Source organism: Tamandua tetradactyla, chromosome 1 (genome assembly GCF_023851605.1).
Source record: "Tamandua tetradactyla isolate mTamTet1 chromosome 1, mTamTet1.pri, whole genome shotgun sequence".
NCBI classification, from domain to species: domain Eukaryota; kingdom Metazoa; phylum Chordata; class Mammalia; order Pilosa; family Myrmecophagidae; genus Tamandua; species Tamandua tetradactyla.
In genome coordinates this window covers 7,969,650-7,995,521 of record NC_135327.1, presented here as the reverse complement: position 1 = coordinate 7,995,521, position 25,872 = coordinate 7,969,650, and the positions used below count along the sequence as shown (strand labels likewise).

The window sequence follows — 25,872 nt, the reverse complement described above, 5'->3', positions numbered from 1 at the left end:
TTTCTGTGGCACCCAGAGGTATTTGCTTCTTAGAAGACTGAGCAGCAGGAGTGCTTTGACAGTGGTGGAATCTCCCGGCAGCATAACCGGCCGGTCAGGGGCTACTTGGGGGGGCTCGGCCTACTGCCCTCTGGCCCCCAGCGCCCTCGGAGCCCTGATGGAGAGGGACTGGTGGCTTTTCTGGCCCCAGCCAGGGGTAGGCTCAGGGGGCGGGGAAGGAGGAGGAGGAGGAGGAGGAGGAGGAGGAGGAGGGCGCTCCCGGGATCCCCGGGCCCCTCCCCCACTCGCCCAGTGAGTAATGACTTTCCCGGCGCGGGGAGGGCGGGCGGGACAGCGAGGGGCAGGCTCGACGAGGCCATGTGATGCTGGGCGCGAGAGAGCGGCGCCGCGGAGCCTCCTCCTGCCTTCGTCCCGCCGCGCCTGGGCTGTCATGGCGACCCCCAACAACCTGACCCCCACCAACTGCAGCTGGTGGCCCATCTCGGCGCTGGAGAGCGATGCGGCCAAGCCGGCCGAGGCCCCCGACGCGCCCGAGGCGGCCAGCCCCGCCCATTGGCCGCAGGAGAGCCTGGTCCTGTACCACTGGACCCAGTCCTTCAGCTCGCAGAAGGTAGGGCGCCGGGCGCCCGCGGCTGGGCCGCTGGGAGCCAGCCCGAGGGCCGGAGGGGGTGGGAGACTGGAAGGTGGGGCCTGGGGCTGGGGCACCAGGGAGGCCGGGGGACGCTGGGGCTCCAAGGCTGCCCTCCGGGGAGGGGACTGGCCCCGTCGGGGCCCCAGGAGCACCGGCCCCAATTCCAGGAGCATCTGTACTGCCTCTTTCCCTCTCAGAAAGCCCTAGCCTGCTGGGGGGGGGGGGGGTGCTGAGAAGAGAGACAAAGGCAGGGGAAGGGAACGGGCGCTGCTGGGAGGGTGGCCTGCTTTGGGTGAGGGGGCGCTTCCTAGGGTCCGGCCTCCAGTCTGGCCTGCCTCCCTCCACCCTGCTGTCCCGCCCTGCCGGCATCCCACCGCCCCTCTGCCGCTCGGTCTGGAGGGGGGCTTTCCTCCGGCTGGGGCTTGGAGGGCTTTGCCCTCTTTTGAGCTGGGAATGAAGGAGTTAACCCACCCCTAGACCAGCTAGGTTGCGCCCATCCAATCTGTGCTTTGCTCTTAAAGGCACCAGGATTGTCCCAGCCTCTCGGCCCCTTCTCAGACCCCAGGGAGCTGGGGGATGAGGGGCAGCTGGAAATCCAGCCTGCTGCTGAGTTCTCAGGGTTCCCACTCCTTGGGGGTAAGGGCCAGGGGCTGTGCCTGGGAGCAAGGGCACCTCTACGGGCGCAATCTGCCACCCTGGGTGAGCATCCCTTCTCTGGGGCTCGGATTCAGCACCATGGCTAGGGACCAGTGCTGACCCTCTGTCTCCTCTTCTCCTTGGAAGAGCCTTTTGTTCCATTTGCTCATTTTCCAGATGGAGAAACAGATTCCATAAAGAGAAAAGGTCTTGGGACCAAAAGACTTGGGTTTGAGTCCTGCCCCAGGATCCCCAGCTGGTTATGTGATCTGGTTATGTGGAAAATGGGAAAATAGTAACAGCTAGTTCTTCTAGTTCCAGCCCCTTCTCAGGGCTGCCGAGAGGGTTGTTGAAGAGGCGGTTTGAGTTCGTGTTCTAGACCGGCGCTACTCAAACTTGAGTGTGCCTCACAAGCACGGCATGACCCTGGCTGAAACACACACTACTGGGCCCCACCCCCAGAGACCTGGTTCAGTAAGTCTGGGGTGCACCCCAGATGCTGCATTTCCAACAAGCCCCCAGGCGGAGCTGATGCACATGGTGCACAGATCACCCTTCTGTCAGCCCTGGCTTAAAGTCTAGGCTCTGAGGCCAGACAGTCTGCAGCGGGAGAGCCATCGTCCCCACTAAGCTGTGTGGCCTTGAGGTCCCTTTGCCTCTGCAAAGCCTCAGTGTTATAATCTGTAAAATGGGGCTGATGGCAGTACTTTCCTCAGAGGGCTACTGAGAGGGTGGAATGGGACGATGCACGGAAGGTGCTGATGGCAGTTCCTGGTGCAGGGCCAAGGTTCAGTTAATGATGGGTGCTTTGATGTCATTAGGCAAAGGAGGGGTCTGGGTCAACCAAGGTCATCCTGGGACTCCCATGAATTCTGCACATGCTTGCTGAGCCCTACTGCCTGACAGGTCCTGCAAGGAGCTGGGGGTTTGGAGATGAATCAGATTGGCTCCTGCCCCCCAGATTCCAGACCCTGTCTCACCCACACCTAAGGAGCCAGGCTGCAGTGGCAGGGAGAGGGAAGGAGGTAGGGGAGACTCGTGCTCTTCCCTTCACAGTATATATTTCTATTCAGCCTACACTCAGGGCTGACTTAGAGGCCCCTTCGTCAAGACTGGCTCCACCTGTGCAACCCCAGTTGTGACCAGGCTAGCCTGGGCATCCTCGTGCCTCCCCTTTCATGGTCTTGCCCCTGCCCAGGGGCCCCTCGTGAGTCCTAGAGGCAATGTGGCCTGGCAGAAAGAGTATGGTCTCTGCAGTCAGACAGTCCTGAGTTCAGCCTGACCACTTACTGGCTGTGTGACCTTGGACAAGTCACTTCACCTCTCTGAGTCTCAGCATCTATATCTGGAAAAGGGGACTTTACAGCCTACCCTCCAGAATTCCAGGGAATTTAGAGGGCATGGGAGAGTTCCCTTCCTTCCCTTCAGTTCTAAAGGGCCTTGCTTACACATAAGAAGCTGTCCCCATTGCAGAGCATCTGAGAATCTGACCTTAATGGCACACTCACCTTAACAACTGAAAAATAGCACCTAAAGCTGGGACTGCTGCCCCAGAGGGGCTCTGGGGCACTTCCAGACCCAGAGGGAAGCAGGACAGTGTAGGGGCTAGATTTCCCAGGCTCTACTCCCAGCCCTGCCACTGACCAGCTGGGTGATCTTGAGCAGGCTGCGTAACCTCTCATGCCTTAGTTACCCACATTTGCAGATTGGGAATAAGGCTAGTGCTCCCCGACAGGGTCTTTGTAAGGATGAAGCAAATTGATCCCTGTAAATCACCTGGAACAACACCTGGCACATAGAATGTGTTCAGTAATGCTGGTTGTTACTATTAAAGACATGGACCTTGGAATCAGTCAGACACAAGGTCAAACCCCAACTCTGCCACTTCCCAGTTATGTGATTCTGTGCAAGTGTCTTCACTTCTCCAGGCCTCAGCTTCCTCATATGTTTGGGGAGAGTGGCCGTACCTCCCTCAGAGTGCTGTGAATAGTAAATGATTTCATGCATGGTCACACACTTAGCACAATCCCTTAAAAAATGCATGTTAATAATGGATTTTCAAACACTGTCATAGGTGATTGTTTGGGATCAAGGGGTTGGATGGAGCTTCTAAATGTCTGGTATAAGTGTTAGCCTGCTTCTGAGACTGCTCCTGCCCCCAGCCTCCTCCTCCTTTCGAGAGGTGAGATTGGGGAGAGGGACAAAAAAATGCAGGGAGTCGAGAAGCCTCAATTCTAGTGTTGGCACTCCCACTAACTGGCTGGGTGACCTCAGATAAGTCCTAACCCTCTCTGGTCCTCAGCTTCCTCAACAGAAAAATGGACTAGATATTTGATACAAGCTGCCTCGCTCCCTCCCCTGGCAGGAAGAACTTGCTACTCATTAGCTGTGTGACTTTGAGCAAGTTATTTTCTGTCTGCACCTCAGTTTCCTCTTTTGTAAAATGAGCTTAATACTAGGACATACCTCTTGGGATTGTTGTAGGGATTCAACGAGTTAATAGATGGAAGCTGTTAGAACAGTGCCCAGCCCAGAGGACACGCTAAATGAGAGTTAGCAACTATTCAAGTTGTTGTTTCCACCAGAGTGAGAGCCTCTGAGGGCCATGCTGGGCTCCCTGAAGCAAACCTCCTTCAAGTTTCCCTTCTGCGACCCTCTTAGGGTCTGGCCTGCCCCAGACGTGCCCGCAGCGAGCCCCAGGCCCAGCCTTTGGCCCCCGGGGTAAAGGCCCGGCTCCGGTTCTGCCACTCAGGATGTAACCGGCCCCATGGAGGGCCCCTGCCAGACAAGGCAGGAGGAAAGCAAGAGGGGCGCCACCTCCAGCCCCCACCCTGGGCACTGCCCATCCCAGCCCTGCCTGGGCTGTACTTGACCACTGACCCCCCCCCCCACTCCCCACAGGGAGGCACACAGGTGAGGACTGCGGGGGCTCAGTGCTGCCTCGGACACCTGGATACCTGCAGCACCTCCCGGGCCCCAGAAAGGTGAAAGGTGAAAGGTGGCATCTTCACGTTGACCTTGCTGGGTCATCGAGCCCTCGTCACGTGCAAGAAGCCTACTGAGGCCTCTCAGAGTAATGCTTCTTATTGAAGAAAATAAAATACATATTATTATTAGGTTAGAAACCACATTGTATTGAAGGGCAGCGCTCAAATATTTTAAAAACAAATCGGCTATGTAATAATAAATGTGTCCTGGATTAACCTGTTACGTACCACAATCCACTGGCCACTCTGATATCTACTGTCACGCTGAAGTCACAATGAGTGGCGGTGATATTTTGAAGTACTGGCAATAACTGTAGAGTGATACAAAATATTAACCTGTAACTTTGGGTGGTGACGATTTCCAGGCACTGCTGACACTATTGTGCTTTGTCGCCTACATTCACAATTGAGGAAAATGCTAAATGTCAGTCTGAGATTCCTGAAAATGAACACGCACTCTTTTCCCCCCACGTGGAAGGACTGCCTGGAGTTATTCACGGGCCCCTTCATCTGGCCACCTCGACTTGAAGCCCCTTTGCACACTCCCGCTGACCAGCCCTGCGCCTCGCCGCCGCGCCCTGGCCACCACCCCTCCACTCTGCTGCAGCCGCCCTGGCCTCCCTGCTGTGCTGCAAAACCAGCAGATGTGCTCCCACGTTGGAGCCTTTGCACGGGCCGTTCCCTCTGTCGAGAACACGCTTCCCTCTGACGTCAGCGTGACACTTCAAGCCTTTGTTTAAATTTCACCTTCTCAGTGAGGCCTGCCCTGACAGAGGACCCTATTTTAAGTTGCCACCCATCTCCCCCGCCCCTCTGGCCCACACACATCCCCCCACCACACACACACACACAGATACTGTGGTATCTTTGTTACAAGTGATGAAACAATATTATATTATTAGCTATAGGCCATTTATGTTCGGTTTCACTGTTGTACAGTCCTATGGTTTTAAGCATTTTTTATTCTAGTGACATATATACAACCTAAAATTGCCCCTTTTAATCACATTCAAATACATAATTCAGTGCTGTTAATTACATTCACAGTGTATGCCATCACCCCATCTGCTGTCTTCTTACACACTACATACTTTTTCAAAACTTTTTTTACTGTGAAATATAACAAATATACAAAGAAAAGAATGAAAAAGCCATAATTTTCAACGTTTACTTCAACAGGTAGTTGCAGAACAGATTTCAGAGTTTCTTATGGGTTACTATTCCATCATTTCAGGTTTTTCCTTCTAGCTGCTCCAAAATGCTAGAGGCTGGAAAAAATCAGTGGAGTGATTCAGCAGTCATACTCGTTTACTAAATCCCGTTTCCTCTGTTATACCTCCTCCTTCTCCTTTGATCCTTCTCCCAATCTACAGGGATCTTTGGGCAATACCTGTTTTGACTTTTTTGTGTTGAGAAGGGGTGAACACTAAAGGATAGGGAGGTGTAATTAGTTGATGTTCTTGGAGAGGCTGGTCCCTCTGAGTTTCAGGACTTATCCGGCCGAGGAACCCTCTGGAAAATTTGGTTCCAGGAAAGCAGACTTAGTGCATGAATCCTTTATAGAGTCTCAGTTCGAGCCCTAGGTGTTCCTAAGAGTTAACAGGAGTGGTGCTGGTTGGGGGTTAGCAAACCACATACCATATATATATATATATATATATATATATATATATATATATATATATATTTTTTTTTTTTAACATAGGCAGCATCAGAAATCGAACCCAGGTCTCCGGCATGGCAGGCAAGAACTCTGCCACTGAGCTAAGCCACCATTGCCCACACACCATATACTTTTAACTGCTTATGTCCGTCTGTCCAGACAGGTCTGTGAGCTTCCTGGGGGGCTTTGTTGTGTTTCCTGCTGAGTCTCCACCTCTTGGCACCACACCAGGCACAGAGCAGGCATCAATAACCAGTGTCAGAAAGTGATGAATTCGTAACATAAGCTGTCCCAGAAAGAAAGAACTTGAGATGAATAAACAGAGGCTCTACAACTCTAAGTGCCTTTTACAAAGTTCCACAGCGGTGACTGGCAGGGCAGGGAAGCCACCGCAGCCCTCAAGGCTGCCTCACCAACAAGGGACAGGGCAGGGCAGGGCAGGGCAGAGTCTGGTCCTTGAGAATGAAGCACCAGGAAAGGGGGATTGTGGCCCCCACAGGGAAGACAGTTTATCCAGAGCTAGTGCACGTCTGGTGACACTGAGTAATGGCCACCGAAGTCCACCCCAACCCGCAGGCGGCAGAGATGGCAGATGGCCTTGGTGGCTGCGTGCCCTCCCCCAGGGCCTGGCCTCTTCCCTGCACCACCCCCCCTCCCTGCAGGGGGCTCTTGGCTTCGGCCTGCAGCTCAGCTAAAGGAGAGAGTCTCCTTGGCCACCGGCACCAGCCGGGTGACCCAGAGGCAGCTCCCCGCAGCACTGTCTGCCTCTTTAAGGTAGTCCTGTCCCTGGGCAGTGACCCCACTGTGAGGCCTCCCCGGAGCCTCAGAGCTGGGCCTGGAGTGGCTGCTGGGGGAGGACGCCCTGCCAGGAGAGGAGGCCAAGTGTGTCTGACCGTGCCAAGGACAAAGGCCTGGTTTGCCCTCTGTTTCCACCCAGCCATTCGGAGGTCCCGGCTTGGGACAACAGGGCGGGGCCTGACTGCTGAGGCCTGAGGATGCCCGGATTAGGGGGTGCCGAGGAATGGGGTGACGTTGCTCCTGCTGCAGCTCTGTAACTACAGCCTCAATTGCACTGGGGTTTCTCCAGGGAACAGGTACCAAATGCACACACACACACACACTTGCTCATACACACTCACACTTACACATGCACATACACAGGTGTATACACTCACATATGCACCATATGCACACATGCACACTCACAGATGCATGAATACACACATGCACACACAGGAACACTTGCTCATATAGTTGCTGCTCACATTCATGCACACACAGTCACACTCAGACATACCTGCACACTCACACAAGACACACACAGATGCCACTCCAAGGCTGCTCGCTCTCAGCAGCAGTTCCTCCTTCTCTCTCAGACAGAACTAATGCTTCCTCCCACTCCCAAGGAGAGGGACAGATTGGGTGCTCACAGAGACCGTGGTGCCAGCTCACACCAGGGCTGCAAGGCTGTCTGTCAACATGGAGTCCAGCTCCCTCATTTTATTGCTGGGAAAACGGAGGCCCAGAAAGGGGCAGTGAAAGCTCCAAGGTCACACAGCATTGCTGTGGCAGAGCCAGGGTCCCAGCCCAGGGATTCTGCCTGTTGGCCCTGCTTTTGAATCTTTGTGAATGAGTGTTAGGAGTTCAGGGCTTAATTACCTCTCACTCCCCACAGTCTACCAAACAGGGGGTATCCATGTTAGCTGTGAGATTGGGGCATGAGGACTCTGGGACATCAAGCGGGGGTGAGGGGCAGTCTGTGTAGGTGTGTGCACGTAATGTTGGATGTGTAACATCCAACAGTGATGTTAGAATCCACTTACTATTAACCTCCTGTGCTGGGGCTTTATCCACATCACCCCAATTCAGTCTCACAGCAGCCTTGAAGGAGTGGATTATGTTCCTTAATTTACAGAAACTGGGGATCAGAGATGCTGAGTAAATTGCCCAAGGTCACCCAGAAAATAAGCACAGAGCCAGCCCAAAGCCCGGGTCTGTCTGCCTCCAGCACCTGGCACTGTTCCAAAGGCACCACTCAGGCAATCTAGCAGGACTCCTGTTGGACAGGTGAGGAAACTGAGGCACACAGAGGTAGATACAGGTCCAAATCAACCAGAAAATAAGTGGGCTAGCTGGGGTTTGCACTGAGGCAGTCTGCCACCCAGCTCTGGTAGTGACCCCGGCACCACGCCCTCTTCTGGGTCCTGGATGGAGACCAGGGGTGCCCCATCACAGAAGCTACCACCCGGGTGTGGGGGGACACTGATGCTCAAGGAGAACAGGCCTCTGCGCCTCTTTCCCCCTGACCTGGAGCTGGAGGGTGGGGAGGAAAGGATGGGAGTGGGGTCTTGCCGTCCTCTTGCTGGGGAAACTTGGACAGGTCCATCCCTCTCTGAGTCTCAGGGCACAGGAGGGTCAGTCAGACTAGCAGCTTTCAAATGGGACTTTGGGTTCAGACACTCCGGGCAAGGTCAGGAGCACCCCTCAGCCATTCAAGGACCCAAAGCACTCTTCGGGCTCCTATCAGCCCAGAGGTTTGCCTGGGACCCCACAGAGACATGCAGAAAGACTCAGAGAGGGAGGCCCAGGACTCCCTGGAAAGGAGGCAATACTCAGGGCAGAAAACACTGGTCTGGGACTTAGGAACTGCGGCTTCCTGTTTTAGGTCTGGGGCTAAATTGCTGTGTGAGTTTGAGTAAGTTACTTGCCCTCTCTTAGCTTCAGTTTTCTCATCAAGAAAAATAAGGAGGGGCTTTGAGGTACGAAAGGGTTGGATTGATGTTGGCAAACTTACCTTCCTCTCACTTTGTTCCCCCAGATACTTTGAGAAATTTAGTTATTGACTATGATGATGATAAAAATTGTCTGTGATTTTCCTAGTCAGATCCACCCCTGGCGGCCAGGCTGAGGGTCCACTCAGGAGAATGATGCTCATGAACTGAGCACCATCTGTGTGCCAGACATGGGCTTGGTATTAATTCCCCCATCTTACAAATAAGGAAACTGGGGCTCAGAAGAATTAAGGGATTTGCCCAAACTCCCACAGCAGAGCCAGGGAGTTCTAAACCAGGTGTGTCCAAGTGTAACCCCCAGGCCTTTCCCACCCAGAGGCTCTGCCCCTTGTCCCCAGACCACGGCAGTGTGTCCCTCAACGCCGGCACGTGCCCCTGGGAGCTGACACCCCCTCCCCAGGTGCTCAAGAATGGACTGGAAACAACAGTGTTCCCTCCTGTGTGTGACCTCTGACCCCCCTCCCTGCACGCCCCCACCCGCCCGGGCGCAGCGTCCCTGCGTGTCCGCCCGCCTCCCCCGCTCTGACCCTGGCGCCTGCAGGTGCGGCTGGTGATCGCTGAGAAGGGCCTGGCGTGCGAGGAGCGGGACGTGAGCCTGCCGCAGAGCGCGCCCAAGGAGCCCTGGTTCATGCGGCTCAACCTGGGCGAGGAGGTGCCTGTCGTCATCCACCGCGGCAACATCGTCAGCGACTACGACCAAATCATCGACTACGTGGAGCGCACCTTCACGGGAGGTGCGGCCGCGGGCCCCGCCCCCTGCGCTCAGGCTGGGCCCCAGAATCCGGGGGGCCTGGGAGGACCCACTGGGCCAGGACCCCACAAGGAGTCATGGGGCGACAGGCAGGGCTCAGCTGCAGCCCTGGTGCCCCCGGGAGCCGCAGAGCCCAAGCATGACCGCAGATCCCCAGGGGCCACACACACACATGCACACACACACACTTCAGATTCGACACCGCACCACACCCCGAGCATCGGGGTCATAGTCCCCCTTGCCCAGAAACTCTGGGGTCACGGGAAGGGCCTCAGACTCCTGGGGGGTCCGGGGGGCCCATGAATCCAAACAGGGTCTCAGAGCCTGGGGCAGCCTGTGGACATGGGCAGGGCTTGGCCTCCCCCAGAAGGAGCCATGGGCTACAGCAGACAGCAGGTGCATCCCGGGACCCACTGAGTCCAGCCAGGGCCATGGATTTGCCACAGATCACGGGCTCCACAGATCACCCCCATACCCACCCCAGCTACTTGAGGGGAACTGCATGGCCCAGACACCCCCTAAGAGCATGGGGCTAGCTCCCCTCCACCAGGGACTCCGAGGTCACAGACAGGACCAGAGGCCGTGGGGAACCCCTCAGGCAGAGCAGGGCACAGACCGGCTTGTGGTGCCCCTGGACAGGGCCAGCCCCCCGAAACCCTGGGAACTCCATGGACATGGGCAGGGCCCAGACACCCCAGAATCCCACCGATATGCGCAGGGCCGCCAAGTCCCCATAGATATAAAGGACCCAGTGGTCCAGAGTCCTAAACCCTTGCCCAGGATCACGTGGCCAGTTAATGCCAGTGCCAGTCTGGCCCCAGGCCCTGGCCTCGCCCGGTGTCCTCTCCCTTCCCTCGCCTCTGGCCTTCCTTGCCCCCGCTGGCCAGGCACCAGGATCCCGCAGCCCAAGACGAGTGTCCCACCTGTAGGGGCTTGCTGCCCACCGCAGAGGCTGCAGACAGCCGCTGAGAGGGGATGACGGCCCAGGCGTGTCCTGTTCAAAAAGAATAGGAATAAGTTGCCTGCGTTTACAGATCAAGGAGCGTTCCCTTTCAAAGCATCTAGGTTTTCAGCTTCTCTTGAAATCTAGCAATGCTGGGCCTAGACGCCCACCCAGCAAAAAAGTCTGCAGCAGGAGTTGCTGCCCCTGGGAGGACAGCTGGGCAGCGCTGGACTGAGAAGTTCAGGTGGGAGGGGGTGGAGAGCACGCGGGCTCCCTTCTCAGCCAAGTGAGGGCCCTGGGGCCACCTCATCCCGAGGTTCCGGGATGCTGGGGGTGGGCGTGGTGGAGGCTGGCCTCTCTGAATCAGGGGGGCGGGGGGCGAGGCAGGGCCCCCTGCACCTGGCCCAGCGCCTGGTGGTGCCCCGCAGAACACGTGGTGGCCCTGATGCCCGAGGCCGGCAGCCCGCAGCATGCGCGGGTGCTGCAGTACCGTGAGCTGCTGGACGCGCTGCCCATGGATGCCTACACGCACGGCTGCATCCTGCACCCCGAGCTCACCACCGACTCCATGATCCCCAAGTATGCCACGGCCGAGATCCGCAGTGAGTGCCTGGCGGGCGGGGCAGGGAGGGGTGCGCCGAGCCCTTCCCAGCCGCCTTCATGGCCCACCTCCCCTCCCCCCGCGGGGGTCTTCCCTCCTCTGCCTCCTTTCTCTGTCCCTTTTTGTCTCTGTCTCCCACTCTGGGTACCTCTCACTCTGGCTCTTTATCTCTGTGCTTCTCTGGCATTCTCTTTCTGTGTCTTGTGCCTCTGCATGTCTCCTGCTTGCTTTCTCTCCCCTTCTCTGCCTGGCCCTCCATCTCGTTTACCTGTTTCTCTCCCTCTCTGCAGTCTCTCTCTCACCTCTCACCCCTTCCCCTGCTCCCCTGCCCTTGTCCTGCTATTCGAGACAGAGGCTGGGGGGCTGTCTGCCCCCCCACTCCCAGAGGCTGGTGTTGTTCGTAGGGATCTGGGGCACCTCCCCACAGGAGTCCCAGCCCAGACGTGTGGGCTCAGAGGCTGGGGATGGTGGGCAGCCCGGGGCGCTGAGTGATGGCTGGGTTGGGGTCACCGAGGAAGACTGCCCCCATATGGTGAAGCCCACAGCAGGGTCTCTGATTTCTGCTTTCAGGGTTCCCATCTACACCTGCTAGTTTGGATGTTTCCATAGCTAGTTCATCCTGTGTTTCCATTGCTCAGGGAATGGATGTTGGATTAAATCTGATGGTCCATCAGCATCTGTTTGCAGACTTTGGTCCAGGCCCTGTGCTGATATCATGGGTCCTACAGACAGACAAGATGTAAAGCTGCTTCATCGATAGAATGTGCTCAGCAAGCTGTCACTCTCTCCCTCCCCAAGAAATGAGGCTGATGTCCAGAGTTGGGGAGGGGGACAGGCTATGGAACCCAGCCACGTCCCTTAGAATCCCTTTGAACAAGACTCAGGACTCACCTATACTGTCCTGTCCCCCATTCAGTCAGTAACATGTATGAGGTCTCATACAACCCAGGCTCTGGCTGAGGGCTGGGGACAGATGGAGACACGCAAACTCCGCTCTCCCAGTTTTGCAGGAACAGGCATACAAGTAACCAGACAATTGCAGTGCAGGACTAAGTAAATTTCAACAGCCTCTCAGGAAGACAATCTGACACTCTATTTCAAACATAAAAAGGCCCACCTCTTGGAGATTACCCTGCCGTTTCACTTTGATATACGCATCAAGAAGTACTTAGGGGCGGGCCACGGTGGCTCAGCAGGCAAGAATGCTTGCCTGCCATGCCAGAGGACCCAGGTTCGATTCCTGGTGCCTGCCCATGTAAAAGAAAAAAAAAAAAAAAGAAGTACTTAGAAGAATATTCCCCACATCATGGTTTGTAATGGCAAGAGGATGGAGATAGCCTAGCTGTCCGTCAATCAGGGACTGGGTAAATAAATTACAGTACTTCCATACAACACAATACTGTGCAGCGCCTTAAAAAATGAGGCTTAAAAATGCTGTCTTATACATGTTAGTGAGTGGGAAAAGTGAAAGGCAAAAAAAAAATTGTGTCAAGTGTGCTGTCATTAGTATTCTTAAATAGAGTATAGATGCCTGCAGAATATAAGGAGTATTTCTAGAAGGAAACACAAGAAGCTGACAATAGTGGTTACCTGTGAGGGGCAGATGTAAGGGGTGAAAGACTGAGAGGAGAAGATTTACTTATTGCTGTTATTTGAATTTTTAATAAGCATGTACCTAATTGTTAAACCTTTTTAATACAGTACCAATGAGTGTTCAGATGAGGGGAGCCTGGAGGCTACAGAACTACAGAAAATGTCCATCCCAGCCTCTGGGGCTGTGGAAGGCTTCCTAAATGCAGCAACATCCAAGGATGAGTGGGAGTTAGAAGCAGAAGGACGGGGCGACTCATCTCAGGTTCAGGGGTGGGAAGGGGCAGGTGTGTTTGGGGAACTGAAGGACGTTTGGTGTGGCTGAAGTGTGGGTGGTCATGGTGTGACTCTGGGAACAAGTTGGTGGAATTTGGATTTATCCAAAGTGTAATAGAGAAACAGGGATGGGGAGTGACATGATCAGGTCTGCATTTTACAAAGATCATTCTTTTAACCAAGAGAAGAATGGGTGGAGCAGTTAGGAGGTGAGCAGTGATGGGGGGGGTCATTAGAAGGTGCCTAGGAGGCAGGGGGAGTCCAGAGCAGGCCCAGCCAACTTTCTCCTATGAGGGGGTATGGAGGGTCTCAGGGTCTCATAGAGATCTCTCAACCCTCTCGGGGGAGAGTTGGGGGCAAGCCTCAGAGATGCAGAATAAGTAGAATCCAGCCTACAGTGACCCTATCCCCCACCCCCACCCCAATCAGTCTGAGGTCTTTCCTTGGCCTGGCCTGCCCTCCTAGGGTTTGGGCAGAGCCTCATATACAGCCCTGGAGGACGCAGGACCTGACCTTCACATTCATTAAGCATAGATGAGACTTAATATAGCTCCAAAGCTGAAAGACCTGGGAGTGCGTTTCCTGGGGTTTGTATCAGGCGAGGAGAAGGAGTGGTGGATGATGAAACCTCAGAGGGTAGAAGCTGAGCAACTGTGGTCATTCATTCACTCACCTCACTCATTCACTCATTCACTCATCGGGCATTCACTGAAATCCTGTTCTGTGCCAACCTGAGCCAGGTTTCCAGGTCACAGAAATGAATCCAATACAGCCCCTGCCCTCCAGATGTTCACATTCTAGGGAGAGAGACACACATTGAGAGATAAGTATATCAGCACCAAAGTTTGAATCGACAGGTATACAGGCTGGTATTTCCACTAAACAAGTCTAGGGGGTACTATTTGCATAGTAAATAGACCACCATTTGAATTGTGTTGTGCATAGCAGCTTCTGGCGGAAGTCTGTACAGGTACACTGGGGCACAAAAACATTGAGTGGTCACACCTCGTGGAGAGTCAGGAAGGGCTTCATGGAGGAGGTGATCTTGAGCTAAGTCTGGAAGGGGTTTTCAAGAATAAGGAAGGGTATTCCAGGACAAAGGAGTACAGTGATCAAAGGCATAGAGTTTTGGAATGGTCCGGCATGTTCAAGAAATGGCAAGCCTTTGGACTGGCTGGCATGTACTTTCTGGGGGCAGAGGGAGTTGGGTGAACACAGTGAAAGATAAGTAGGGAGAAGCGGGACCCTGCAGGTCTTTTAAGACAAGGTGATGAGCTTGGACAGGACCTGGGCACAGCAAGAGTGGGCCAGTGGATTTTAAGCAGTGACATGGTCAAGTGTGTGTCTGAGGAAGATCTGTCTGGCAGAAGGATGGAGAAGGGCTTGGACTGGAGAGAGTAGAGGAGGCAGGGGTGAACGAAGACCATCCTGGTGACAGATTAATGGGGGTCTGAACCAAGGGACAATCTAAAGGTTGAAGGGGGAGGTAAAATATGGGAAATATGACAAAGATTAAGGTGGAAGAATGGATCAAAGGAACCTTAAAATAAAATGGGGGACTGATTTTATGTAGTGAGGAGAAAGAAACGGTTGTTGAAGATGATGCTCAGGCACCTGGCTTAGCTTAGTGTGGAGGCAGGAGATACTTAAATTTAGGGAGAACATAGTGGGAGGAGCAGGTGGAGCAGAGTAGATGAGGAGGTCAGTTGGGCAAGGATGAGTTTGAGGAGCCTGGGGGATTTCCAAGACCCAGGATCTCATCCCACTGAATTATTCCACCTTACTCTTAAAAAAACCCATAGCTTATAGTTAGTCTGATTATCAAAGTTACTTTATAGGATATTTTCCTTTCTCCCATTGATGGTACTTCCATACATTGACAATAATTCTCAATATACTGCCTTGACCCACTTTCCATTGCCCTTGACCTTTTGGCATCTTTAAAAGGCCAGTTCCCCAGGAAAAATGGGTTGTCAAGTCCCTGAGTCTTCAGGGACATTGCCCCACCAGAAGTAGAAGTTTCAAGGCACCAAAGCTCTTTGGTGTGTTTTGTTTTGTTTTTGAGTTAAACAAGCTTTTCTCGGTGGGATAAAGTGAGTGAGAACCAGATCTAAGTTCAAAGCCTGCTTGTCACTTGTTAGCATGGGATTGTTACTTGGCCTCTCTGAACCTGTGTATTAGGGTTCTCTAGAGAAACAGAATCAACAGGAAACACTCGCAAATAAAAAATTTATAAAAGTGTCTCACATAACCATGGGAAGGCAGAGTCCAAAATACGCAGGGCAGGCTGTGAAGCCGACGATTCCAATGGAGGGTCTGGACGAACTCCACAGGAGAGGCTCACCAGCCGAAGAAGGAAGAGAGCCTGTCTCTTCTGAATCCTTCTTAAAAGGCTTCCAGTAATTAGATTAAGCATCACTCATTGCAGAAGACACTCCCCTTTGGCTGATTACAAATGGAATCAGCTGTGGATGCAGCTGACATGATCATGATTTAATTCTATGAAATGTCCTCATCGCAACAGACAGGCCAGCACTTGCCCAACCAGACAAACAGGTATCACCACCTGGCCAAGTTGACACATGAACTTGACCATGACAACCTGTGTCCTCACTATAAAAGAAGGGAGGAGAGTTAGGAGACATTTGAAGCCCAAGTTTGTCCAGATTTAGAGTTATACCACTTCTGGCTAACTCCTACTCAATGAGGTGCCTTGACCCCTTGTGCCCCAGGCAGGTGGCCCTCTGGGTCCCACAGCATCTTGTCATTCTTCTGTTGCAGCATGGATCGCGCCATTCCATAGAGATTTCTGTGTTTCCTGCTAACCTGAGCCTAAGGCAGGAAGGTGTCTCAGCCTCCCTATGTCAGAGTCTGTAGTGCTTTCTAAGTGTTGGCTGTTGATATTGTCACTTCTCTGACTAATGTTTAGATGGAACCTATTTCAAGTTGTGTTGGGCATGGATGAGGGAGGTACTGGATATCAGAGATGGTCTTCTTTCTCCAGGACACTTAGCCAACGCCACCACGGACTTCCTGAAATTGGACCATGAAGAGGAGCCCCAGCTCTCTGAGCCCTACCTTTCTAAACAGAAGAAGCTCATGGTGAGTGCCTCCAGGCCTCTGACTCCCCTTCCCCACCATCTTTCCCATGGAGAAGAACACATGGGAGAAACTAGTTCTAAGGAGAGGATCAGCTGATGACATGAAATGGCAGAAGCACTGGCTTGCTTTCCAAATCCTGCTTCCTCTCCATTTATTGATTGAATGACCTTGGGAAAGTCACACATTCCAGGAGCCTCTGTTTCTGCATATCTTAGGTTGGCTCCCTAAAAGCAGAGCGCTGATCATAGGTACTTGGCCAAATGAGGTATTGAGGGACACCCTGAGGAGAGCCTTGGAAGGACCCATGCCTCCATCTGGAGCATGAAGGGGCACCATGAGGTTGATCTACCTGGAGGCAAGGGGCTGGCCTTTTCCATATCAGCCATTCATTTGCTACAGACTGCTGGGAGAAAAGAGAGGGCACAATCTCCCAAGTATTTCTGGGCAATGCGGCTTCCCATTGGCTGAGAGTAATTCTCTGGAGAAGGGGGCTGCTGTGAGCCACTAGCAACCAAGACTCACAACAGCTGGGGGATGAGTATATAGCCTCATAAAAGGGATCTGGGTAGGGCAGCCAACCTCACAGGACTGTCATGAGTACCCGATGAGGGTGCTTTGTAACAGTGGGGCAACCTGTACCCTTGGAAGCTGGGTTTGCTGATGGGGGGTTAGGCCAAGCTCCTGCCATCCCTGGTCATTCCTGGCTCAAGTGAGGCCAACCCAGCACCTCTGGCTCCTACCTGTCCTACCCCCAGGCCAAGATCCTGGAGCATGACGATGTGAGCTACCTGAAGAAGATCCTCGGGGAGCTGGCAATGGTGCTGGACCAGATTGAGGCTGAGCTGGAGAAGAGGAAGATCGAGAATGAGGGTGGGTGTCAGCCCTGGGGTAGGTGGGTTGGATGCTGGAGCCTACCTGGCCTGCCCTACCTCTGCCCCATCCCAGCTTCTTTTCTTCCATAGAGCTCAGAAGACCTCCCAGGTATTTTAGACCTTCCAGGATAATAGGCTATAGTCAAGCCCTAGCATGACCACTTACTAGCTGAGTGACCTTGGAACCAGCCGAGTTCACCTCTCTGGATCTGTTTCCCATCTATAAGATGGGGATAATAACAGGACCTATCTCAGAGAGTTCTTGAAAGATTGCATGAAATAATTCATGTAGAGTACTCAGATCAGCATACAGTAGGTGTTTAATAAAGGTCAGTGATGATGGTAGTGGTGGTGGTGATGGTGGTGTTGGTGCCTGCCCACCACTCCACCTTACCTCTCCCCTGCTCAGCGATGTGTTATGGCTCCCTCATACTGCAGCCAGACTTCCAGGCTCACCCACACTTGCTGACTTCGACTCTTCCTGCACTCAAGTGGGTCTCTTCTCTGAACTCTGACATGCCAGGTTCATTCCCATCTCCACATCTTTGCTCTTACAGCCCTCCAGTCTGGAGTGCCCTTTCCACACCACTCTCTTCTGTCTTCCTTGTTACACAGCACCTTTGCCAGAGCCCTCCTTTAAATTTCATTCTGGACTTTCACATCTTGCCCGGTTTTGATCCCCCTTACTCTCGTCTCCCCAAGAATGCTAAGATATGCAGCCCATGAAGCACTCAGTTTCACAAACACTCACATCTGTGTAGAGGAGAAGGCTGTCAAACACTGTGTTTCACAAGATGTGTTTAGAGTCAGGAAGATTTGAGCTAGAGTTTCAGCTTTGCCTCCTGCACTGTGTGATCTTGGACAAGTCGCTTTTCCTTTTGGAGCCTCAGTTTCCTCATCTATAAAATAGGGATGGTAATCATACAACCTAAAACCTTAACACCATCTTGTTGGACTCTTGTGAAAATAAAAAGTGCTCAGCACAGTGGCTGGCAGGTATTAGTGTAATACACTTGACAGCCAAAGGCATGCAACAGTCCCCAGACAGGCCATGCACCTCATAAATGGCACAGTTAGGGCAAAATCTGGTTCCTTCCCAAAGGGTCCAGTGTTCCTTCCAGAAGAAATGAAGCATGAGGCAAGGTCATGAGCTGAGAAAGAACTGCAGATAGAGTTGTGAGAAGTGAGGAGAGAAGATGAAAAGATCTGAACTTATCTCCCTAGGGAGTGGGAAAGACATATAATAGGACCTCAGGCAGTAGAGTCCCTCTTGGGCTCTGTGGCCATCAATTTAAAACATCGTTGGTCATCTTCATTGAGAGATTGTGTCTGGCAGGCAGAGTGGGCAAACTCCAAGAAGGCACAAGGTGGAGTTCGTCCAGGGCTGGGGCACTGAAAAGGGAACATACAGCTGACAAAGAGGGGAAATCAAAAGCGTCAAGGTCTTTGGCAACATACCAGATGGCTCTACACGTCTACACACATGTATAGTCATGACTGTCAGTATTTGCCCCCAGACATAAACACAGGCCTAGATGTGCTTAAATACTGACACACACAGCCATGCTTGTGGACATCTGTCTGCAGGAAAACAGCCAAGTGGATGCGGCACACACTTGTCTTCCACATCTCTGTGGACACAGCCAGCCATGCATGCATGCATATCCACAGCCAGCTGCATGGATATGTGCTGCAGCACACACGGGGAGACTCGCAGACCAGGCATAATGTAGACCCACAGACAATCTGCACCCAGACCCAAGTACAGACTGTACCTTTTCAGAGGGTCCTGGATGTGTGTGGAGATACATTTCCCTGCCCATGTTCATTTGCACATGGAAAGGAGTGACGTACTGGAGTGGTGATGAGCACCGACTATAGAACCAGATGGCCTGAGTTCTAATCCAGGCTCTATGTGGCTTTGACCAAGTTACTTAACCTCTTTGTGCCTCAATTTCCTCATCTGTAAAGTGGGAATAATAATAGCATGTTATGTCATAGGGTCATTCATTATTGTGAGGATAAAGGGGTAAGCAAATGTAAAGTATTTTATAGCAAACTGCCACAAAGTAAATGCTATGTATGCTTAAACTGCTTCATAACAATAATGCTCTTATTTTATTATTTAGTTACATGTATGTAAGGACTTGGAACATATAGCAAGGAATAGTGACATTAAATAACCAACATGAGTCCTTGGAATGACGGCCCCTCCACCAATCCTTCCCCCCGAATAATAGCCAGGGCCAGGCTCTGGACTGGTGATGTCCATGGGTCACCGAGATATCCTCTCCCACAGGGTTCTCAAATTCACCAAGGCTCAAAGCAAACCCCTACTCATCTTCAGACCTGCTCTTCCTCCTGGGATTCATCTTAGGCCACAGCATCGCCATCCATCCAGGGTTGCGGATACGCCTCCTAAATGCCTCTCAGACTGGTCGGCTCCTGTCTGTCCCCTCACCCTGCTGGTGGCCCCAGCCTCCTCCCTGGTAACCTGGATTCCTCGCCTGCCCAGACCACCCTCTGCCACAGTCGCCAGAGACTTCTGTAAATCACGGCCATCCCCACGGCCCCGCCATCAAGGTTTAGTCCCTTCATGTGCTCTTGATGGGTTCACTCTCCTCGGCAGTCCTGCAAACTCCCTGGCATTTTGCATCTTCCCCACCCTGTCGCCTCCCCCTAATTTCTTCAGCTCCTCCTGGCTCTAATTGAAACCCACTGTCCCCTGAGCACTCTCCCTCCCCCGCAGCCCCATTTCTCCCCCCAAGGGCCTGAAGTGGGGCAAGGATCTTCCTTGCTCCTCTTTGCAACTTGTAGACTATTGCCCTCCTTCTCCCATAACTGCCCATCCCTGGCTTTGAATCTCGTTATCGACCATGCCACTCCATGACAGTCATCCTGATGCCAGGGGCGCCTGCACCTCGTTCTCATCGTGACCCTCTCCAGCACTACCCCCGGTGGAATTCTGGGTAGCTTCTGTAGCCAAGTAGATGACACTTCAAATATTCTGGTCCCTTGGTTCTTTGACCCCCTCCCTCTCTTCACTGCTCTCCCCCCTACCCCACCCCTCCCCGCCATGGTCCCACTTTAGACAGATGGATTGTCTGTAACCGCAAATCCTCCAGAACTGCCTCAAGCACCCACTGCTTTCCTCTATCACCACTTCCTCCTTTTCAGTTAACTAGCTCTGCAAGCCAAAATGTCAGCATCCCACCTACCCTATGGGGACTTCCATGCCCTGAGCCTTTCTCCTTTTCGCTGTCCCTCCCTCCAATCATGATCTCATAATTCCCTGACCCTCTTTATCTAAACTCCCTTATCTAAACCTTCAGTTCCCTTGCCCTTCTCTTGCTTCTTCCTACTCCAAAACCTCAAACCTGCTTAAGCACGACTCTCCACCTCTTCAGCACCTGCCCCTGTGCAACTAAACATGGCTTGGAAAATACACAAACATGCTGTCTGTCGTCTCATTTCGGATTCATGACCACTAGCCTTAGATGGTCCTTGATGCCTCCTGAACCTGCCCCCTTCCCTCTCTGTTAGCTTCTCCTTTCTCTTTCACCCTCGAACTGTTCTCCCTATCCTCACTCTAAACCGACAGCTTTCTATATCACTGAGAAAATCAAAGCATTATGAAGAGCTTTTCATAGTTCTGAGTCCCACAACTACCCACCTACAGGCACTGGTGCCCATACACATACTGTATTTTATCGATTCTAAGATGTACTTTGTTAAATCACATTTTAGCATCTCTGAAATGGGGATGTTTCTTACAGTCAATATTTAATTGGCATCATTTGTTCTCTCTAGGGCAGATGTCTTACATTTGATGGCGATATAGATTTGATGAAAGATAGCACCATGAACTCCCTCTTGTTACTGAGGATGAATTTCCTTGCCCTTAGCTAGGGCCAGTCCATTTGCTGGTGGACCAGGTCCTGTCTACACTCATCCACTCAAGGACATCACATCAGTCATTCTCTCCATTGTCTTGATAATTCCCATCAGCATAATGTTCTTTTCCTCCTAACTTAAGAAGAAAAGAGAAAACAACACACTCTTGACCTGTCAAAAACTATTGTCTTGTCAGCAAATTTCCTTGAAAGATAATCTTGGCTCATTGTCACCCACTCCACTCCTCCTCTCTCTCTTGAACTCCCTCCAGTCAGGCTTTTATGGTCATCACTCTACTCTGACTGCCCTTGTCAAGGTCACTGGTTGCCAAATGCAGTAGGCAATTCTCAGGCTTTGTCCTATTTGGACATAGCTGAGCACTCTCTCCTCTTTGAAATGCTTTCTTCCCTTGGCATCCAAGACACCACACTCTTCTGGTTCAACCCCTCCCTCACAGGCTACTTTTTCTCATACTTCTTTGCTGGTTTCTTCTTGTTGCCCCATATCTACATCTTGGAGAGCCCTATGTCTCGTTCTTAAATCCATCTACACTGGCTCTTGCTGATATCCACTCTAGTGGCTTTGAACACCACCTTATGTGATAACCCTCCCCTGAACAAGGTATACTTGTATCTCTATCAACTCATCATCTCTCCTGGGATATCTAACAGGCGTCTTGAAGGTTAGTATTCCAAAACAAACTCTTATTATACCTAATTCCACCTTTCTTTACATTTTATCCCCTCCCATGAAGAAACTGTGAATCTCTTGAGGGAATACATTATTTCTTGTCATGTCTTCATGCCCAGCTCATACTACCATATAAACATTTGTTGAGTAAGTGAATAAATGAATGAGAAGACAGAGTGAAAGGGGGGCTCAGGCTTTGATGGTGGAGGGGAAAACTTAATAGGGCATTAGATTTATGGAATTTCCAAGCTGAAAGGAACGGCCTGTTCAAAGTTGCAGAGGTAAGCTGCCCAAGCATGCAGATCTTATTACAAGTGGGGAAGAAGAAAGCATTCCTTGGGGTACAGCAGGAGCAACAGCCCAGGGTTGAAATGGGCATGACTTTATTGGTGGGGGCAGTGGGGAGATGGGGACTCATGAGAAGACGATTTCTGGTCATAGAGTCATATAGTAAAAGCTTAAGTCCTTCCAAGCCCTACAAGGTCTACGAGATTAGAAAAATGTTTTGAAGCTAGGTTATTGGAAAGCCTTGAAGGCCTGGCACAGAAATTTGGACCTGGCAAAGGGATTTGGACATTAATGTGTAGTTGGGGTGGAGAGGGGGTGAGGAGTTGAACATTTTGAGCAAAGAGGTGATATAGAAGCTCCAGAATTGGAAGTCTAAATGACTGGGAGAAGCATATTGCACAAACCAGTGCTTCCTAAATATGCAGGCTAATTTTAGATGGCATGGGAACATGGCAATAAATAAAATAAAACCAAGTAATGAGATTTATTCTCTTTTCAATTCTTTTGATTACATCAAAGAAAAAGTCTCAGCGGTTTACAATATGTGTTGATATCCACCCTATCTTTTATAAAGAAAAAAAATAAGTTTTGCTTCAGAGATTTTGGTGGGCAGTAGTATCCTGTCAGAATATAATCGCATTTAATTTGTCTTTATTCTACTTAGTTTTATCATAGTATAAAATTTATGGCACATTACCATTTATGGCAAATGATGCTATTAATGAAATGGGGTTAGTTTCTTTTTTCATTCATTCAGCCATTCAGTAAACATTTATTGAGCACCTCCTATATGCTAGGTGCTATTCTAGGTGAAGGGATACAATCTGCACAAGACATACCAAAGCCCCACCCTCATGAAGCTTTCGTTCTAATAGAGGAAGACAGACAATAAACACAATGAGTATGTAAAATGTATGCTGCAAAAATGGCGATATGTTCTGTGGAGAAGAACAAAGCTGATAGTGACTACTGGGGTTGGGAATTTGAATTTTAAATAGGTGACCAGAGAAGCCCACAGAGATGATATCTGAGCAAAGACATGAAGGAGGTGGGGGGTGCAGCAGCAAGCACAAAGGCCCTGCGGTGGGAGAGGCCTGGCATGTTTGAGGAACCACAAGGAGCCATTGTGCTAGGAAGAGAGAGTAAGGGGGATAGAAGTATAATCTAAGGTCTGAAAGGTTCCTGGGGGTCAGATCACAAAGGGCCTTGTAGGGCTTGGAAGGACTTAAGCTTTTACTCTATGACCAGAAATCATCAGAGTTTTGAGCAGAGAGAAGTGACATGATCTGACTTAAATTTTAATAGCATCTCTGTGGCTGCTGTGCTAAGAATAGATTTGGGTGGACAAGGACCGAAGCAGAGAGACCTTTTAAGAGGATGTTGTGAGAATTCAGGTAGAAGGTAATGATGATTTGGACCAGGATATAGGAGTGGAGGTAATATCAGATTCCAGATGTTTTTCAAAGGTAGAACTAATGGGAATTGCAGACAGATCGTATATGGGGTATGAAAGAAAGAGAAAAATTAAATGTGGTACCGAGGCTTTTGGCCTGAGTGGCTGCAAGGATGGAGGTGCCAATGCTGAGATGGGGGTGAATGTGGTTAGGGGTGACAATCAGGAATTCAGATTTGGACATGTCAAGTTTAAAATCCATAGTAGACCTCCAAGTGGAACTGTCAAAAGGGCAATTGGATATGTGAGACTAGAGTTTAAATTCAGGTATTTGCATTTTAGAATTCAGTTGATTTAAAGAAAATAAATAAATAGAAGTAGGATAAGGATATGGCAAAAATTATGAAAAGCTGTATAGGAATGAATGACCTTGACAAAGCACCGTGGCAGAGAAAAGCTAGAGGAGTGATGGAGAAAGAAGTGAGTTGGAGGTGGGGGAAGCTGATTTCCTCCCCACCCCACCCCGACTCCCACTGCCCCATGTCCTTTCTCTTCCACTCTAGGGCAGAAATGTGAGCTGTGGCTCTGTGGCTGTGCCTTTACGCTTGCTGATGTCCTCCTGGGAGCCACCCTGCACCGTCTCAAGTTCCTGGGACTGTCCAAAAAATACTGGGAAGACGGCAGCCGGCCCAACCTGCAGTCCTTCTTTGAGAGAGTCCAGAGACGCTTTGCCTTCCGGAAAGTCCTTGGCGACATCCACACCACCCTGCTGTCGGCTGTCATCCCCAATGCATTCCGGCTGGTCAAGCGGAAACCCCCATCTTTCTTTGGGGCATCCTTCCTCATGGGTTCCCTGGGTGGGATGGGCTACTTTGCCTACTGGTACCTCAAGAAAAAATACATCTAGAGCCAAGCCAGGGGGCTTGGGTCTGACTGTTGGTGTCTCTGTGCTGTGATATTCCCAATGAGCTCTCAGTAACTCACTGTCTCTTGAATGCTTGGACAGCCCTTTCCTACCCCATGTTCTGAGTAATTATGTCGTCAGTGTGAAAACATATCATAGTTTAGAAGTAGACGTTGCCAATGCCGTGAGTTGAGGCCACAGCTCTATTAAAGGAGAGAGAGAGAGAGAGAGAGAGGAAAAAAAAGAAAAACAGGAACAAAACACGAACACCTTTTCTTTCAATTCAAGATCTCAAGATGGAAATATAGGGACTGATTAGGATCTGAGGTGAGTCCCAGGCTGCTACGTCCACCAGGGCCTGGATTCTGGGAGGTGCTGGGGACCAAGCGAACCTGACCTTGCCTCCCCTTCCCTCCCGTCCAGGGAACTCTTCCACAGGACAAAGCCAACATCAAGACTTGACACCTCTAACCGATACCTCCGGTGGGGCTGGAGATCCAAAGACCCCATGGGAGGCCCCTGAAGATCAGAAGGGGCTTCATTCTTCTCCTGGGCATGGACTGAGACAACACTGACTCGAGTCAAGACAGTGACACCCAAAAATCAGACCATGGTTTGAGGCCAACACCGTCAACACACCCTTTCACTTCCCTCCTGTTTCAGCCAATGGGTTTGGTTTGGCACTTTAATAGAAATCCCTGAAGGCAGCATCCACCACCCTCTCCCTCTCATGAGCTGAGTTTTCCTACCACGTGAGGTGGGACTTTGACTTAGAGCCTCGTTGGCCTTTTCTGAGAAGGTCAGTCCTGGCCCAAGTGTGGGGACAGGTCTAGAGGTGTATGCACCTAAGCCTCTCCTAGCCTCTGCCAAAGCCATTTCCTTTACGCCCACCTTTCCCATCACTCATGGTTCTTTCTCCTCATGCCCCCAGAGGGTCTCTACATCAGTACTGCGCACCTTGGTCGTGTCTCACTTCCCTGTGCCTTTAGCATGTTGGGAAAGGGTTTGGGTGTCACTGCCGCTTTGCTTAGAAACCACTGAAGGCCCCCAATAAAGCATCCAGGAGGAGCAATTGCTTTTCATTTCTAAAGCTGTGTTGTTCATCTACCTGTCCATTTCCAAAGACTGGGGTCTGAAGGGTAGAGATACACGATTTCAGACGCAGTTCTTCTGCAAGAGCAAATAGAAGAATTCTCAAGTTGCTGGGCTTAGAGATGGCTTCTGAATAAACTTTTCAAAGCTCTGACCTTGACACAGATCTGCCTTTCTTGGGCACAATCTGTCACAGCTTACAGAGCACATTCACTACCATTCACTCATGTTAACCCATTCCTGGACATCCTTAGAGGTGTACCCAGGGCACACGCCCCTCCAATTTCCAAGAGTAAGAAATTTCCCACTGTTAGAAATGCACAAAGAACATGAAACCAGCAGTATAATTTGTGAAACATAAGGCATATTTTTTGTTTATTTTGAGAAAAATATAATAATTTGGACATTTTTTCATCAAGATGAAAAGAAAAAAGTAGTGAGCTGGGGCCAAGTTAAGGCAAGGGTAGAATATAAATACCATACATATTATTTGCCACTGTCCACCCCTTTGGCTACTCAGATCTCCCCACTCCCATTCAAGAGCAATAATATCATGCTTAGTCCTAACAGGATCACTTGTCCCCCTAAAATGAGGACATACTCACTTTCTCTCCAAAAATGAGTCTCAGAAAGCCACCCATTAGTAACAGATCTGGATGATGGAACTTTCTCGTCTAGTTCCTCTTTTAGTTCTAGAAGTCACAAGCATACTGAACATACTGCCATATACCAATTAAACTGTATATTTAACTATTGCCAGCATTCCT

General features: G+C 51.1%; 1 protein-coding gene across 1 annotated transcript; it reads left to right on the top strand.

Annotated features, from left to right (window-relative positions):
• Positions 1 to 370: 370 nt before the first annotated feature.
• Positions 371 to 25,076, top strand: GDAP1L1 (ganglioside induced differentiation associated protein 1 like 1). Its single transcript, XM_077168139.1, is given in 9 exon segments — positions 371 to 610; positions 3,448 to 3,449; positions 9,201 to 9,240; positions 9,242 to 9,443; positions 10,832 to 11,005; positions 15,875 to 15,972; positions 16,728 to 16,842; positions 23,673 to 24,340; positions 24,437 to 25,076. Coding segments are annotated over 8 exon segments (1,155 nt in total). The 5' UTR covers positions 371 to 430; the 3' UTR covers positions 24,017 to 24,340; positions 24,437 to 25,076.
• Positions 25,077 to 25,872: the final 796 nt, after the last annotated feature.